At 46.8% G+C, this 16328-nt stretch overlaps 1 protein-coding gene across 1 annotated transcript in view; it reads left to right on the top strand.

Annotated features, from left to right (window-relative positions):
- DNAH14 (dynein axonemal heavy chain 14) overlaps positions 1-16328 on the top strand; it is a 111907-nt gene that overhangs the window by 53526 nt on the left and 42053 nt on the right. The window contains exons 39-52 of the mRNA XM_036453372.2: positions 579-787; positions 1616-1868; positions 3444-3525; positions 5023-5249; positions 6237-6353; positions 7841-7999; positions 9296-9428; positions 10674-10735; positions 11258-11439; positions 12153-12281; positions 13466-13603; positions 14046-14213; positions 15021-15191; positions 16251-16328. The exon at positions 16251-16328 is cut by the window's right edge and continues 87 nt beyond it. Of these exons, the coding sequence (XP_036309265.1) occupies positions 579-787; positions 1616-1868; positions 3444-3525; positions 5023-5249; positions 6237-6353; positions 7841-7999; positions 9296-9428; positions 10674-10735; positions 11258-11439; positions 12153-12281; positions 13466-13603; positions 14046-14213; positions 15021-15191; positions 16251-16328 (2108 nt within the window). The remainder of the gene's footprint in view (positions 1-578; positions 788-1615; positions 1869-3443; positions 3526-5022; positions 5250-6236; positions 6354-7840; positions 8000-9295; positions 9429-10673; positions 10736-11257; positions 11440-12152; positions 12282-13465; positions 13604-14045; positions 14214-15020; positions 15192-16250) is intronic.

Here is a 16328-nt window from a genome sequence, read left to right as displayed (position 1 = left end):
CCCAAGGCAGGGGTCTCGGCCGAGAGAGCCCATCTGAGTGGGGACGCCGGGACCCTCCCTCTCTTCGCCTGTCCTGGGAGATTTTAACGTCTGTCAATTGGCTCAGACTCTGTCTCCACAGCGGTCCGCTCCTGCTTCCCCTCTCCTGACCTGTCAGTTTCCTAAAACGAGGAGGCGGGGGATGGGTCCGGAGGGTGGGAAGAGGAGGAAATGGTGACCCCTGGTGGAATGGTCTCAAGTCCGTCTATTGGGGTCTTTCTATTTCCCTTCCCTGCTTCCTTCCTACAGGAGGTCAAATGATGGAAAAGATAAACCCGTGGCTTCTTCTCTTACCCACATGGTAAGGGCCGTCTGGGAAAACTGAAGCAGTGTTCAAAGCATTTATCAATATGTGGTCTGAATATTCCTATCAATAGGCGCCATAGGCTACACATAAACACGTTCCCTCTAGCGTGTCTTTAGGGACCATTGTTCATCTTCGCGAGGAGGCCTTTTCTAAATAACACAGAACCGTGCGAGCCTGCAGGGAAAGGAGACGGGGATCTCCCTCCGTCCCACTCGGCGTGTTTCCTCTGCAGAGTTCGACTGGCAGTGGGTTGTCCTGGACGGTCCCGTGGACGCCTTTTGGGTGGAGAGCCTGAACTCAATGCTGGACAACACAAGGATGCTGTGCCTCGCCAACAGCGAGAGGATCGCCCTGACGAATAAGATCAGGGTGATCTTTGAAGTGGACAGCCTTGCCCACGCCAGTCCTGCCACTGTCAGCCGGTGTGCGATGGTTTATATGGTGAGTCTTCAAAGACAAATTTCTCTGTGTGTGTGTGTGTGTGTGTGTATAAATGTATATATTAGAGGCCCGGTGCATGAATTCGTGCATGGATGGAGTCCGACCAGCCTGGCCAGGAGGTGGGGACGTGAGCGGTTGGCTGGTTGAACTCCTGGTCAAGGGGATAATGTGCATATTAGCCTTTTATTCTATAGGATAGACACTGAGTGGCAGATGATTATGCATTCAGAGATCATCATCATCTGGCCACTCAGTGTATATCTGTATTGATTAATTGATTTCAGAAAGGAAGGGAGAGGGAGAGAGATGGAAACAGCAATGATGGGAATGTGAAACTCATTCCCAAGAGATGGCAAAGAGACAGAAGACAACCAGGGATAAGGGTCTCCTACAATGAAGTCCACCATTAGCCACTATTCACCCTTCTTCTGATCTGCGTGACTCAGTTGAATGAATGACCCCGAGGACAGTGCTGACAGGCAGGACTGTCATTAAGAATCACAAACAATTCAGAGAAGGGTAGTTCCTCGGGCTTTTTTGAATGGAGGATGGCTCTAAAGCAGGCGTCTTCTAACTACGGCCCGCGGGCCACATGCGGCCCGCAGAGGAGTCTGATCCGGCCCGCCAGGTTTTTTGGGCAGTGAGCACAGCCGAGGTGTTACAGTAGGAATTAGTTGTTCATATAGTCCGGGCCTCCAGCTCTCTGAGGGACCGTGATCTGGCCCCCACTTTAACCTATTCGGCATTGGTGAATCAGAGAGGTGGAAAGTAGGCGGACACGGTAATTTATCGATCTACCTAAAATTCTCTTGTGCCTTTTGCTGTCAGGACCCTGTTGATCTGGGATGGGAGCCTTACGTTACGTCATGGCTCGCGAAAACGTCTAAAATTATGAGCCCATCAGGAGTGGAATGTCTTGAGTTCTTGATTAATAACAGTGTCAAAGATGGACTGCAGTTTATAAAGAACCATCAGAAATTTCAGCCATTTCCTGTCCAGAACATCACCATCGTTACAACGCTCTGCAGAATTCTTGACGCCTTCTTTGAATTCATGAGCAAAAATGGAGGCTTTGGACAAGGTGAGTTTTTCCTCCCTCCATCACACTAATGAGGCCAGCTGTTAGCTAGAGTGTGCTGAGAAATAAACTCTCGCAGAAGGTATTCGAGATATAAATTGATTCAGCCTTTCTTAGTGATGCGTTTGATAACCTGGACTAAAAATAACCGCATATCCCAGTGTTCCTTATTCTGGGAATTTGTTATAAAGAAATAATCATAGAAGTGCTCAGATTTAGCACAAGGAGCTTAATATAGAACAGAATTATTTATAATCATAAAAACAGCAAGAATCTGGATTCCAACAATAGGAGAATGGATTAATAATGCAACAGTATCATGTTTCAGTGGAGAGACATGAAGGTAGTCTTAACATAAAAAGCAGAAGCAGGTTTGGCTCAGTGGATAGAGCATTGACCTGCAGACTGAAGGGTCCCAGGTTCGATTCCGGTCAAGGGCACATGCCTGGGTTGTGGGCTCAATCCCCAGTAGGGGATATGTTGGGGGCAGCCAATCAACGATTCTCTTTCATCATTGATGTTTCTATCTCCTCCCTTCCTCTCTGAAATCAGTAAAAATATAAACAAATAAATAGCATGAGGACCAAAGTCTCTAATTTTTTTAAATGTTCTATATTTAACCTTTAAATAGTAACATATTTATATTAAAGACCATAATGAAATGCATCCATATTCAGTGATGATTCTTTGTGGGTGTTGAAATTATGGGGGCTTGCGATTGTCTTCTGTATACTTTCTGTACTTCTGTCTGTTTCACAAGAACCCCGTGTGATTTTAACATAGAGAAACCAAACATGATTTGAAGCATAAGCTAAAAGGAAGGATGAGTAACCATTCATTCTTTGTGTTTCTCTGTGGAATGGAGGATTTAGACCGAAGACTGGGTGATGGGGTGGGGAGGGAGACAGTTACCATCTGCCTACAGTGCACGTGTTCGGTGTTTGTTTCGAGACATTTTGTATTGAAAAGCATACAGGTTTCTGTTTTAATGCTTTCCTTTATTAGAACCAATTTATTTATTTATTTATTTATTTATTTATTAAATATATTTTATTGATCTTTTACAGAGAGGAAGGGTGAGAGATAGAGAGCTAGAAACATTGATAAGAGAGAATCATTGACCAGCTGCCTCCTGCACACCCCCTACCGGGGACGTGCCCGCAACCAAGGTACATGCCCCTGACCGGAATCGAACCCGGGACCCTTCAGTCCGCAGGCCGATGCTCTATCCACTGAGCCAAGCCGGTTTTGGCCTGATGTTTTAAAGTCTTCATTTTGGAACAATCAAACTTAACTAAAATAAATCGCCAGAATAGAATAAAGAAAAGAGTGTTCAGACTTATGCTTCAAATAAAGAAGATTCAGACAATTTCGGATATATTCTCTGCTCCTCTTCTCTTGGAAAAGTCACCCCCACTCTGGCCAGGTAAGGTAACTCCTTAAGAAGCTGTAGATAAAGCACAGATGCTCTCCTCTGATGATTCATAAGCTAAACGGTGTCTCAAGGGAACTCTCATAATGAATCACCTAATTTTAAGTCTGTCGTTAACTGTGGGGAAATACTCCTTCCTTTTTAAGGTGAAGATGTGAAGGCGGTTTCATCTAAGAGAAGTTCTCTGCATTTAAAAGTTCCTGTCAAGTTCAAGAACGTGGACAAGAGGTCAGTTGCAAGCATTCAACAGACATGTTTTAGCACATACTACTTGCCAAACACTCCCATAGGCACAAAATTACTCGTCAACAAACCAATACTTTTATGATGTCATAACATCAAAATGCACTTAAAATGGATTTTTTTCCAGCTTAGAGATCATATCGTATATCTTATACAAGGTCACTAGATTTTTATGCTAAGGTATGTGGATACTATGAATACATTTGTGCAAACTCTGTACATACTTGAGGAAAGAAATAAACTTGACATGCACATAATTGATGAGTCTGCCCTTAATGAGCTGAGACACATTGAACTGGTTACTACATGTTTTTGAGCATGTACATTCTCGTTTTAAAAACTGGAATAACGTGATGTGTTAGATATGTAGGCCAGTATCTGGCACATAGTAAGGGCTCAATAAATCACAACTACCGAAATGATGACCTCTATAATTCTCCTGCCCTTGGTAGGACAGGAAAGTCATCCTGGAGGCCTTACCTGCATCTCACTGGGAATCCCTGAGGCACTCATGTCAGATTTGCTCTTACATGATAGAGCATTCTTAATATGGTTTTTACTCTGCCTGTCAACTCTGCCTTCACACTCATTTCCTGTGCATCTTGTTTACCAGTATTCTAGCCCAAACCTTTGCTATTTCTTGCCTGAACTGTTGTAATAGATGATGAATTAATTTCCCCAATTATTCCAGTCTTACCATGATAACCATATATTACCTTTAATTTGTATAAAGAGCAAGTAGCCATAAAGAAACATTTTATAAAATATTTATTAGAAGTAGCACACACAAATATCCATATACACATCATTTTGTTACAGAAAAAAACAACAACACACAGGCACATTAATTTATCTTTATGTTTATAATTTACAAATAATTGTATGATAATGCTAAATCCTGAACTGTTTTCAATGTCTTCAGTTCAGGCCCAAACCTTTCACCCAGTCCCATCTCCCTCAGCCCTTTCACTAAGGAAGTTCAGGGTCTCAGGGACCAGGATGACCTGGGTTGTCCCAACCCAGAGAGGACTGTGCCCGACGCACAGCACCCGGCTTCAGCCAGGTTGAACTAGGTTGACCCTGAGACTTGGTTAGTAGTGGGTGACTCGTCACTTGTCACTCACTGAAATGAAGAATTACCAGATCTCCTTTTAGAGATGATTAATTCTGAGCTCATACACTGACGTAAAATAACAGTGAATCCTGTACACTAACTAAGTGAACGCTGACTACAACCCTCTTACACACAAGAGAAATAGTAGCCGTGGATAATTTACAGGACTCACCAAAGGAAAACTACACACTGACTTTGATTTTTTATCTCAAGAGCTGATGGCCTTAAAAAAAAAAAAAAATACAGAACAAAATGTTTAGTCCACACTTACCTATTAAAATGTTTAATAATGAGACTTTGATATGGTTTTTGAAATAAAAGTGACTGAATGCCTCCTAAAAGAGTTAACCAGCATTTACCCACTCCAGTAATGAAAGTCCGTGGTATCTGGAGAAATATCCCGACAAGTTAACGACGATGATTCAGAAGCTTTTCGTGTTTGCATTTACCTGGGCATTTGGAGGCACTTTGAAACGTGAAGATGAGCATGAAGATGATATGCTCATGTACCCAAATTTTGAACCTGCTTCTCTTGCGAAAGTCACCTATGATTTTGACAATCTTGTCCACGAATTATTTGAAAGACCAGAAATAGGTGAGTTCTAGGAAAGAAAAGTCAAAGTTCTGCTTCCTTTAGGAGATACCTTTGAAATCCTTTAGGACTGGGACCATCTTTATTTTTTTATTTTTAAGTATATTTTATTGATCTTCCACAGAGAGGAAGGGAGAGGGATAGAGAGCTAGAAACGTCGATGAGAGAGAAACATGGACCAGCTGCCTCCTGCACATCTCCTACCGGGGATGTGCCCGCCACCAAGGCACATACCCTTGACCGGAATCGAACCTGGGACCCTTCAGGCCGCAGGCTGACGCTCTATCCACTGAGCCAAACCGGTTTCGGCTGGGACCATCTTTTAAAGTGTGGACGTTACAGGTAAATGAGGGTTAATAAATACACTCCAACACACTTTCTCTAATGATTCTCATCATGTATGTATTTCTCTCTCCCTCTCCCTTCCTCTCTGAAATCAATAATAAAATAAAATAAAGTTTTTTTAGAATTTCTTAAACAATTCAAAGGAATATATCAAATGTCTACACTGTTAGCTTCATATGGTGAAACCATGGCTAAATTTGTTTACTTTGTTTGTTCTGTATTTTCCAGAATCTATTAACAAAGTTAATTACTGTTATAATAGTGAAGTAAATGTAATTTGCAAATAAGTACCAGAATTTTCTCATGCACAACCAGTGCATTCCTGGTATTTGATATAATATGTAGAATTAAGCAGAACTTACAGGCAAGATTTTTCAAAGGCTCTCAGATCGTGATTCCCCTTGCTTTCTTGACACAAACAAGAGTCCAAAAGTTAACAAAACTTTGTCTTTAAATAATTAAAGATTAGAAAGAAAAAAAATAGGCTTATTTTACGTATTTGGATCTACAATGGGGGAATATTTCTTATTTCTGGTTCAACAACCACATCTTTCAAACAGAGGGCAGGTCCTGAGCGAAACATGCCATAAATGAGCCTCGTTGTTACTCGGACTTATTTACATTTTTCCTTATTTTCAAATGTAGGCCTTACCCTCCCAACTGGCGAGACGTCCATCTTTGGGTATTTCGTGGATCTGCAGCAATGCGAGTTCATTCGGTGGTCAGAATTGCTTCCGAATGTTCAGACACTGATTCAGAGAGGTAAGTCCTCACAGGAACTGGGCTCTGATTGCTCTAGAATATTAGGAATACTTCATCTGTAAAAGGACTGTAGTTACATCAGCAACTTTGAGGCCTGATGGATTATTGCAAGTTTGTGCAGGAACCAATAATTTATAATTAATAATACAAGAACAAATTATGTTTTGTGTGCTCACAACTGAATACCTACATTTTGCTCCACTCTGTATGTTTACAAAACATACCTTTTATTTAAATAAATCATTTTTAAAATATATTTTATTGATTTTTCACAGAGAGGAAGAGAGAAGGATAGAGAGTTAGAAACATCGATGAGAGAGAATCATCGATCAGCTGCCTCCTGCACACCCCCCACTAAGGATGTGCCCGCAACCAAGGTACATGCCCTTGACCGGAATCGAGCCTGGGACCTTTCAGTCCGCAGACTGACGCTCTATCCACTGAGCCAAACCGGTTTCGGCTTAAATAAACCTTTGACTATTGGTTTCAGAGAACGTTGGGATGTATTCGATTAAGTTGGTTGTACATAGTTCATGGAAAGTCTCACTAGTGGGAATATTCTTTTACTTAGCTGTGACTAATGAAACAAAAACAGGAAAATCATATGTGCATACCGCGGTTGACTATAAAGGGAACTTTAAATTAGAACAATCAGCTTGACAGTTATCCATATATGCTATATTATTTTTGTTCTCAACCTTCTATAAATGCAAGAAAAAATATATAGAAAATTGTGGTATTTTGAAAGCGTGGTTGAAGGTTGAGTCAGGAATCTAATGGTCAAGCTTCCCGTAGGCCTCTTGCCAATACAAGGAATTCAGCATGCAAATTGAATCGATTTGCTTTGAGGTTGGGTTTCACTCATCAAAGAATTTCATAGTTTGGCGATAAGAATTTTTTAGAGAAAAACAACCGGGGCTGTCAAGTCCTAAAGCATCCAGAAAGTTCTAACTCCAAATTAACGTCAGTTGGAAATAGCAGGGTTCTATTCTACAATATCTGTCCCAGTAAGCATTAGTGGCTGATTATATTTATTTACAACCTGTGAGTTGTTTATCACATGTTAGTGCTAACATCGGCTCATTTTGATCTTAGTTTTTACTACTACCCTGTTTTTCCCGAAAATAAGACAGTGTCTTATATTAATTTTTTTCTCCCAAAGTTGCGCTAGGTCTTATTTTCAGGGGATGTCTTATCTTTCCATGCACTAGGTCTTATTTTCAGGGGATGTCTTATCTTTCCATGCACTAGGTCTTATTTTCAGGGGATGTCTTATCTTTCCATGCACTAGGTCTTATTTTCGGAGGATGTCTTATTTTCGGGGAAACACAGTACCTAGAAAAAACATAACTGGGTATCGATGCACGTGACACAGAATTTTAGGGTACCAACGTCTCTGGGAAGGCGTTGGTCTTTTCTAGAGTGTGGGGGATATTACAGATACGATTGCAGACGACCTGAAACTTTCTTCCTAAACGCTCACTTAGGGACGTCCAGACTGGTGGACCCGCAGGGCCACGGCGAGAGCATCCTGAAGATCACGGAATTCGGGGAGAGCGTGAATCACACCGCCACCCGAGACACCTCGTGCCTGACCTTCCTCGCCAGCCTCCTCTTGAAGAACTTCTGCCCTGTCCTTCTCACAGGTGCGGGGGAGCTGCAAAAGGAGGAGAACTGCAGAGTGAGGGAGAGGCTTTAGCGATTCTTGTCTGCCCGTCTGATAAGTCTCTGAGCTGTTCCCACCTACAGTATCCCAATCACACCCCCACGTTTGCCCGTCCAGGACATCCTAGGTCTCTCTCCCCTTCCCATCAAGTCCCAGGAGAACGTGGGCTCAAGGGTGGGTGGAGCCTCCACCGCCTGAGGGCTGAGGTCCTTCGAGGGCCACTGACCTTACTTAGTAAGGTTGGCCGGTTTATTAATTCTATGCGCATAACTGCACGCGAAGAAAAGTTAAAAATAAATTGCCCCATTTCCAACAATGTCGCCCCCATACTTCCTCAAGCCAGCGCTCACGTTTCAGCGCAGCTCCTGCTCTTGCTTCATATTTGCCTCAACCCGTTCATTCACCTCTTCCAGCTCTCCAAGGTCTGTTGTCGTTCACGAGAGGCAGTGAGATCGCTTTCCCGGTTCTATACTCAGAGGACTCGGGCAACAGAAATGGGGAAGCTCAGATAACGGGCCGTGGCCTCCCGTGTGGACTGAGGAAATGCTTTTCCTTACTCTTAAAAAAAAAAAAATATATATATATATATATATATATATATATATATATATATATATATATATATATTATTATATTGATTGATTTTTTACAGAGAGGAAGGGAGAGGGATAGAAAGTTAGAAACAATGATGAGAGAGAAACATCCATCAGCTGCCTCCTGCACACCCCCCACTGGGGATGTGCCCGCAACCAAGGTACATGCCCTTGACCGGAATCGAACCTGGGACCCCTCAGTCAGCAGGCCGATGCTCTATCCACTGCGCCACACCGGTTTCGGCTTACTTACTCTTTGGTGAATTGTAAAGCCCTGGCTTCCCAGGCTGCTGCCATGAGGGGTCTATTCCAATTCCCACCCATCCCCCCACCCAGGTCGTGTTGCTAAAAACATTCAGGGAAATGAATTGCATGTAGTAGTTGTGCAAAAAATATTGGTGATCAGTGTAAATGCATATTATAGAAAAATAACGGTTAACTCCTAGTATATTCTTTTATAAGAGATATAAATTAAATAAATACTTGGAGAGGTTTTTATAGAAAGTTCTCGGTTTAACCACTCTTCACAATTTTGTTTAAAGGGAAGAGCAAACACATACTTTTCATGCAATTTTCAAACGAAAGAAAACGTTATTGGTTTGTTTTACTATTATATGTTAGCATCTGTTCGTCTTCTTGCATGTAAATCTAACCTACTGTATTTTTTTTTCCTCCCCCATTAGGAGAGTTTGGTGTTGGAAAAACCAGTGCCATCAGTCGGATGCTTACAAAGCTAGAGAGCTCAGGAGGATTCCATGTGAAACCAGGGTCAATTTTAGGAGAAGTCCTATTATATAACGAGATTAAAAAGTCAAGGTAGTATCCATTAAGCTCCACATCTGATTGGTCTGGTTAAAAAAGTTTGTTTTACTATCTACCTATGCCTTATTTTATTTTTAAAAATATATATTTTATTGATTTTTCACAGAGAGGAAGAGAGAGGGGTAGAGAGTTAGAAACACTGATGAGAGAGAATCATCGACCAGCTGCCTCCTGCACGCCCCCCACTGGGGATATGCCCGCAACCAAGGTACATGCCCTTGACCGGAATCGAACCCGGGACCTTCCAGTCCGCAGGCCGATGCTCTATCCACTGAGCCAAACCGGTTTCGGCTAACTATGCCTTATTTTAAAAAAGCAAATGTGTTACGTAAAATGCAGAAATAGTCAGAAGAGGAGTTCAGAAAATCCTCACTTTTCCATGGTATTCACTAAATTAATTCCTTTAGATGAGAACTTCTGATATTTATTTTTAATATAACTAAATTAAAAAATTTTTTTAAATATATTTTATTGATTTTTCACAGAGAGGAAGAGAGAGAGATAGAGAGTTAGAAACATCGATGAGAGAGAATCATCGACCAGCTGCCTCCTGCATGCCCCCCACTGGGGATATGCCCGCAACCAAGGTACATGCCCTTGACCGGAATCGAACCCGGGACCTTCCAGTCCGCAGGCCGATGCTCTATCCACTGAGCCAAACCGGTCCCGGCCTAAATTTAAAATTTTAATGCTTTGACCTAACCAAGTGAAGCTAAGGACTATTTTCCGTCCTGGAAAAATGTACCAAAATATACAAACATAGTGCTGCATTTTTTTTTAAAGGGGCAGTGACTTCACTTTCTGGAGAAAGTGCCAATAGGTTGGCATCCTAGGGATTTTCCATTTTTGTTTTATATATATATATATCTTTATTCATTCTGGAGAGGAAGGGAGAGGGGGGACAGAAACATGAATGATGAGAGAGGATCATGGATCATGGATCGGCTGCCTCCTGCACACCCCTTACTAGGGATGGAGCCCAGAACCCGGGCATGTGCCCCAACCAGGAATCAACCATGACCTCCTGGTTCCTAGGTCGACGCTCCACCACTGAGCCACACTGGCCAGGCCCGTTTGTTTTTTTAGAGTAAGCCCATATTTTGTCACATTTGGGTTTTAATTCTAAGGGTGACACTAACTTTAGCTGTGAAAGGGAGCAGCAAAAATAAAGAGTCTCCTTGGAGGAGGCGGAAGTAAAAGCAGCCACACGCTGAAACGCTCCTTGTCTGCTCCCGACAGCCTGAGGCAGAACATCAGTGCCCTGCTCTCCGATTCCCACAAGACGGAGGCCGGGAGCCAAGGTGGGTACCGACAGGCGTGTTTCCCGAGTGAAAGGAGGGGGGTTGTTTGGAAAACATCTCCCCGTGGGCACATCTTCTCTCCGCAGCTTGTCCGCAGAGCCATTTTTAAAAAAAAAAAAAAAAATATATATATATATATATATATATATATATATATATATATATATATATATATATATTTTATTGATTTTTTTACAGAGAGGAAGAGAGAGGGATAGAGAGCTAGAAACATTGGTGAGAGAGAAGCATCGACCAGCTGCCTCCTGCACACCCCCTGTTGGGGATGTGCCCGCCACCAAGGTACATGCCCTTGACCGGAATCGAACCTGGGACCCTTCAGTGCGCAGGCGGACGCTCTATCCACTGAGCCACACCGGTTTCGGCCACAGAGTCATTTCTCTAACCGGACAGCAGAACTGTGCAGTGCTGGCATGTTTGTACTTTTTTTTAACGCCTTAGGAGCAAGAAGCGTGTGGTGAGAGTGTTCTGAACGTGTCTCCCTGCCTGTGCTTGGCGTCGCAGATACGATTGCCAAGACGCCGGAGAAGGTGGACGAAGGCTCGTTTAAAAACAACCTCAGAGGCGTCATCACCTCCACCATCAACTTCGGCGTCAGGACGACGGCCGCCAGGACCAGGGAGCTGGTCCTGAAGAAGTTAAGACGGAGAAACAAGGACACGCTCGGAGCCCCCAAAAACAACAAGGTAACGCGCCCCCCCCCCCGGGGGGGTGGGCGACCGGCGGACCGTACTCACCGGGCCTCCGGTGGGAACTGAGTGCCTATGCACCCAGCACAGGGCCTCACCGACTCGGTGAGCACATGCTAAGGGCATAGCAGTCACATCGGTTCCTCCGTCAAAGCCACCGTCGGACTACGTCAGCCAGCACCCACTGCCTTTCTGACTGCTGCCAGTGGCGGTCTATAGGAAGGGAGTACAGTTTCTGCTGTTTTTTGTTGTTGTTGTTGTTCTTTTTCTTGTTTGTGTTTGTTTGTTTGTTTTTTAGTTTCTGCTGTTTTTGGAAGCCACATCACAATAGAATCTGGTCTGCTGCCTTTTAATAGACGAGGGCGTGTCATTCCTTGTGATTTTGTTCTCATACCATAGCGTAATCAATACCCCTAATTCATACGTTAAAGAAAAGAGATCCTGCCGGGACCTGTTTGGCTCAGTGGATAGAGTGTCGGCCCACAGAATGAAAGGTCCCGGGTTCGATTCCGGTCAAGGGCATGTACCTTGGTTGCGGGCGCATCCCCGTGGAGGGTGTGCAAGAGGCAGCTGATCGATGATTCTCTCTCATTGATGTTTCTAGCTCTCTATCCCTCTCTCTTCCTCTCTGTGAAAAATCAATAAAATATATATATATTTTTTTTAAATGATCCTAATCAATGCATTTTAAAACCTTTGTCTTCCTCCAGATTGTAGTATTCATTGATGACCTGAATATGCCAGAAGCGGATAAGTACGGGGCACAGCCACCCCTGGAATTAATCAGACAATTGCTGGAGCTGGGAGGAGTTTATGACACTGAAAAAATTGCGTGGAAGGTAAAGTTCATGTTTGGTACTGTTGGAATGTGGGGTTCTGGGTGCAGAACTTTTTCTTCTTGTGGGTCCTTGTCCGACGAAGGGTAAATCCATGGCCTAACAGATTTCTTTAAGAAGAACGTAGAAGCCGAAACCGGTTTGGCTCAGTGGGAGAGCCTCGGTCTGCGGACTGAAGGGTCCCAGGTTCGATTCCCGTCAGGGGCATTTACGTTCATTGCGGGCACATCCCCGGTAGGGGGTGTGCAAGAGGCAGCTGGTCGATGTTTCTCTCTCATGGACGTTGCTAACTCTCTATCTCTCTCCCTTCCTCCTCTCTGTAAAATATCAATAAAATATATATATTTTTTTTAAAGAAGAAGAACGCCCCAAAGTGGGAAACGCCTGCTTTCTCTTTCTCTAATGGGAAGAAAAAAAAAAAAAATCCAAATCCGAAAAAAATCTGTAATCTAAAAAAATCTGTCTCGTGTTCCTTTGTCTCCAGCTCATACATGAGCTGTGGGTCTTTGTTCGGCCCTGGCCCTTCCTGACTGGATCCTTCTTAATTTAGCGCTGTGCTTTCCTCATTGGCCCATTTTGCTACATAGAATCAGATCCAAAGGCCGAAGCCCACACGGTCCCCTCTTCCCCCTCTTTCTCTCCCCTTATTTCCCAGCGTCCCTCTGTCCTCTGCGAAAAAATGTGTCTCCTGTGACTTTTCTTTATCCTCTGTGACTCTAGAGTAGGGGTGTCGAACTCAATCAGAGAAGGGGCCAAAATCTAAAATCCAGCCTAAATCGCGGGCCGAATGGTTTACTGAACAGTCATAAACTGTCATTGTGATGGAAACGCAGCGGAGTGCAGTGATGACAGCGCGGTGCGGGCCACATTGCAAGGCCTGGCGGGACGGATTTGGCCCGCGGGCCTTGTGTTTGACACATGTGCTCTAGAGGATAGAGTGAGTCACAGAGGATCCAGAGGGACAGAGAAACACCCATCAGCTGCCTCCTGCCCACCCTCCTCCCGGGGATGTGCCCGCAAACCAAGGCGCATGCCCTTGACCGGAGTCGGACCCCGGCCCCTCCCGTCCGCAGGCCGACGCCCAATCCGCGGAGCCTTCTCGGGTGCGTTTGAGGGAGGGAGGTGGGAGCACGGGTCGCCGTCCACGGATCCGTGTGGCCCCCCCTCTCCGTCCTCTCTCCCCACAGAGCATCCAGGACCTCTCGCTGGTGGCGGCCTGCATCCCCCCGGCGGGCCGGGGCGACGTCAGCCCGCGGGTCCTCAGGCACTTCGCCGTCCTGGTGCTGCCCCATCCTCCGCAGAGCGCCCTGCTCACCATCTTCCAGGTACCGGGGCCGGCCCCGCGGGGCCCCCCACCCCCCGAAAAAGGGGCGCACCCCCCGCCGAGAGGGCGTCACCGGGAACCTCGGGTCTCTTCATAAGCCGAAGCCGGTGCGGCTCAGTGGCTAGAGCGTCGGCCTGCGGACTGAAAGGTCCCGGGTTCGATTCCGGTTAAGGGCACGTGCCTTGGTGGCGGGCACATCCCCAGTAGGGGGCGTGCAGGAGGCAGCTGCTCGATGATTCTCTCTCTCATCGATGTTTCCAGCTCTCTCTCCCTCTTCCTTCCTCTCTGTAAAAAAAAATCAATAAAAATATATCTTAAAGAAAGAAAGAGAAAACGGACCGTCCATGGGGGCCCACACCTCTCCTTGCCCGGTAGGAATGGGCGCGCGGAACAGTCTGCACTTAAAGTTCCCGGCAAACCGAAGTGTCCCACTTCTCTCCCAGGTTCATCTGGGAATGTACTTCTCCATCCATAACTTCATGCCTGACGTCCAGAGGAACAAGGACCAGCTCATCTCTTGCTCTCTCGCCATCTACTACCAAGTGTGCCAGAACATGCTGACCACGCCGTCCAAGTGTCACTACATGTTTAATCTCCGGGACATCTTCAAGGTTGGTTTTAAAGCTTGTTCTCTGGCTTGCTCTTCACGTTTAAGATGGGGACGTGTCGTTTTCACCGAGAGGACTCTCTCTCTCTCTCTCTCTCTCGTCTCTCCGTCTCTCACTCTCTCTCTATCCCTTCCCTCCCTCCCTCCTCCTCCTCCTTCTCCTCCTCTCCATTTTTCTTATTGATATTTTCAACATTACATTGTCAAAAGGGGCGAAAAAGGGAATGGATTAGTGTTGCTGTGTATTAGCAGCTTACGCATGAACAAGTTACAAAGAATCATTAAAAATAATTCCATGCAGCCCTAACCGGTGTGGCTCAGTGGATATAGAGCGCCGGCCTGCGGACTGAAGGGTCCCGGGTTCGATTCCGGTCAAGGGCGTGTGCCTTGGTTGCGGGCACATCTCCCAGTAGGGGGTGTGCAGGAGGCAGCGGATCAATGATTCTCTCGCATCCACGTTTCTAACTCTCTATCCCTCTCTGTAAAAACAAAACAAAACAAAACAAAAAAACATGAAAATATATGATGATGATAATAATTCCACGCAGAGAATTCAATGATAGAACCACTCGGGGCCGTTAGACTGTTGGCTAAGACCCTCCGCAGGAGAAAGAGATGACAAGGGGTTGCGCCCTGGCTGGTGTGGCCCAGTGGGTAGAGCCTCAGCCCGAGGACTGCGGGGTCCCGGGTTCGATTCCGGTCCGGGGCCCATGCCCGGGTGGCGGGCTCGCTCCCCAGGGCGCAGGGGGTTTTTACCCCTGTCCTCACGGCTGACGCTAACGGGTGCTGTGTGTGTGTGTCCGTGTCCCAGCTCCTCCTGGGGCTGCTGCAGGCCGACAAGGCCGTCGTCGACTCCAAGGAGATGGCCGCCCTGTTCTTCGCCCACGAGGCCGCGCGGGTGTTCCACGACCGCCTCATCGAGCCCGCGGAGCGGGAGCTGTTCTACCAGCTCCTCGCCAGGGAGCTGGAGAGCCACTTCCAGGTGCGGGGGCGCCGGGCGGGCGGGCGGGCGGGCGCCGGGCGGCCTGCGAACGTGGAAACCCCAGGGGCTCTCGCCGCGCGCCGGGCCTCCAAACGCGGGACGTGGCGCCGGCCTGTGTGGTTCAGTGGGTAGAGCGCGGGCCTGCAGGCCGAGGGGTCCCGGGTCCGATTCCGGTCAAGGGCATGGACGTTGATTGCAGGCTCGATTCCTGCCCTGGGAGGCAACCAGTCGATGTCTCTGTCTCTTTGTCCCTCCCTCTCCCTCTCTCTCCCTCCCTCTCCCTCCCTCTACCTCCCTCTCTCCCTCTCCCTCCCTCCCTCCCTCTCTCCCCCCTCTCCTTTCTCTTTCTTCCTCTCTCTCTCCCCCCTCTCTTCCCCTCTCCTTTCTCTTTCTTCCTCTCTCTCTCTCTCTCTCTCTCTCTCTCTCTCCTCTCTCTCTCTCTCCCCCCTTTCCCCCTCTCTCCTTTCTCTTTCTTCCTCTCCCCCCCCTCCTCTCTCTCTCCCGCTCTCTCTCTCTTTCCCCCTCTATCCCCCCCTCTCTCTTTCTTCCTCTCTCTCTCTCTCTTCCTCCCTCTCTCCCTCTTTCCCTCTCTCTCTCTCCCCCCCTCCTTTCTCTTTCTTCCTCTCCCCCCCTCCTCTCTCTCTCCCGCTCTTTCTCTCTCCCCCTCTTTCTCCCTCTCTCTCTTTCTTTCTCTCTCCTCTCCTCCCCCCCCCCCCCTTTCTCTAAAAACCAATGGGAAAACATCCCCGGGTGAGGATTACCAAAAACCCACACAAAACAAGGCATTTCCCCACCAGGGGTTCCTGCCCACGCACCCCGAGGACCCCCAGATAAAGCTGTATTTCCGCGTGTCCCCCTCTTGGTGGCCTCTGCATCTCGCTGTGTGTGTCCTAAAGCGTGACTCCGAGGGACCTGGGGGTTTCCCTGCCAGCGCGGCCCCCGGGGCCACCCCGGGGCCTGGGCCCAGCGCGGGGGGCGCGGGGGGACGCCGGGCCTGGGCGCCGGCTGCGGCGGGAGACGCGGGCGGTGACGGGTGCCCCCGGGTCCCCCCTCCGGCAGGTGCAGTGGACCAAGGAGTCCATGATGAGCGACTCCACCGTGTTCGTGGACTTCCTGCGGGTCAACAAGACGCTGCGG

Source organism: Pipistrellus kuhlii, unplaced genomic scaffold, assembly GCF_014108245.1.
Source record: "Pipistrellus kuhlii isolate mPipKuh1 unplaced genomic scaffold, mPipKuh1.p scaffold_m20_p_25, whole genome shotgun sequence".
NCBI classification, from domain to species: Eukaryota; Metazoa; Chordata; class Mammalia; order Chiroptera; family Vespertilionidae; genus Pipistrellus; species Pipistrellus kuhlii.
The sequence above is the reverse complement of the archived record's forward strand: the minus strand, read 5'-3'. Positions and strand labels throughout refer to the sequence as shown.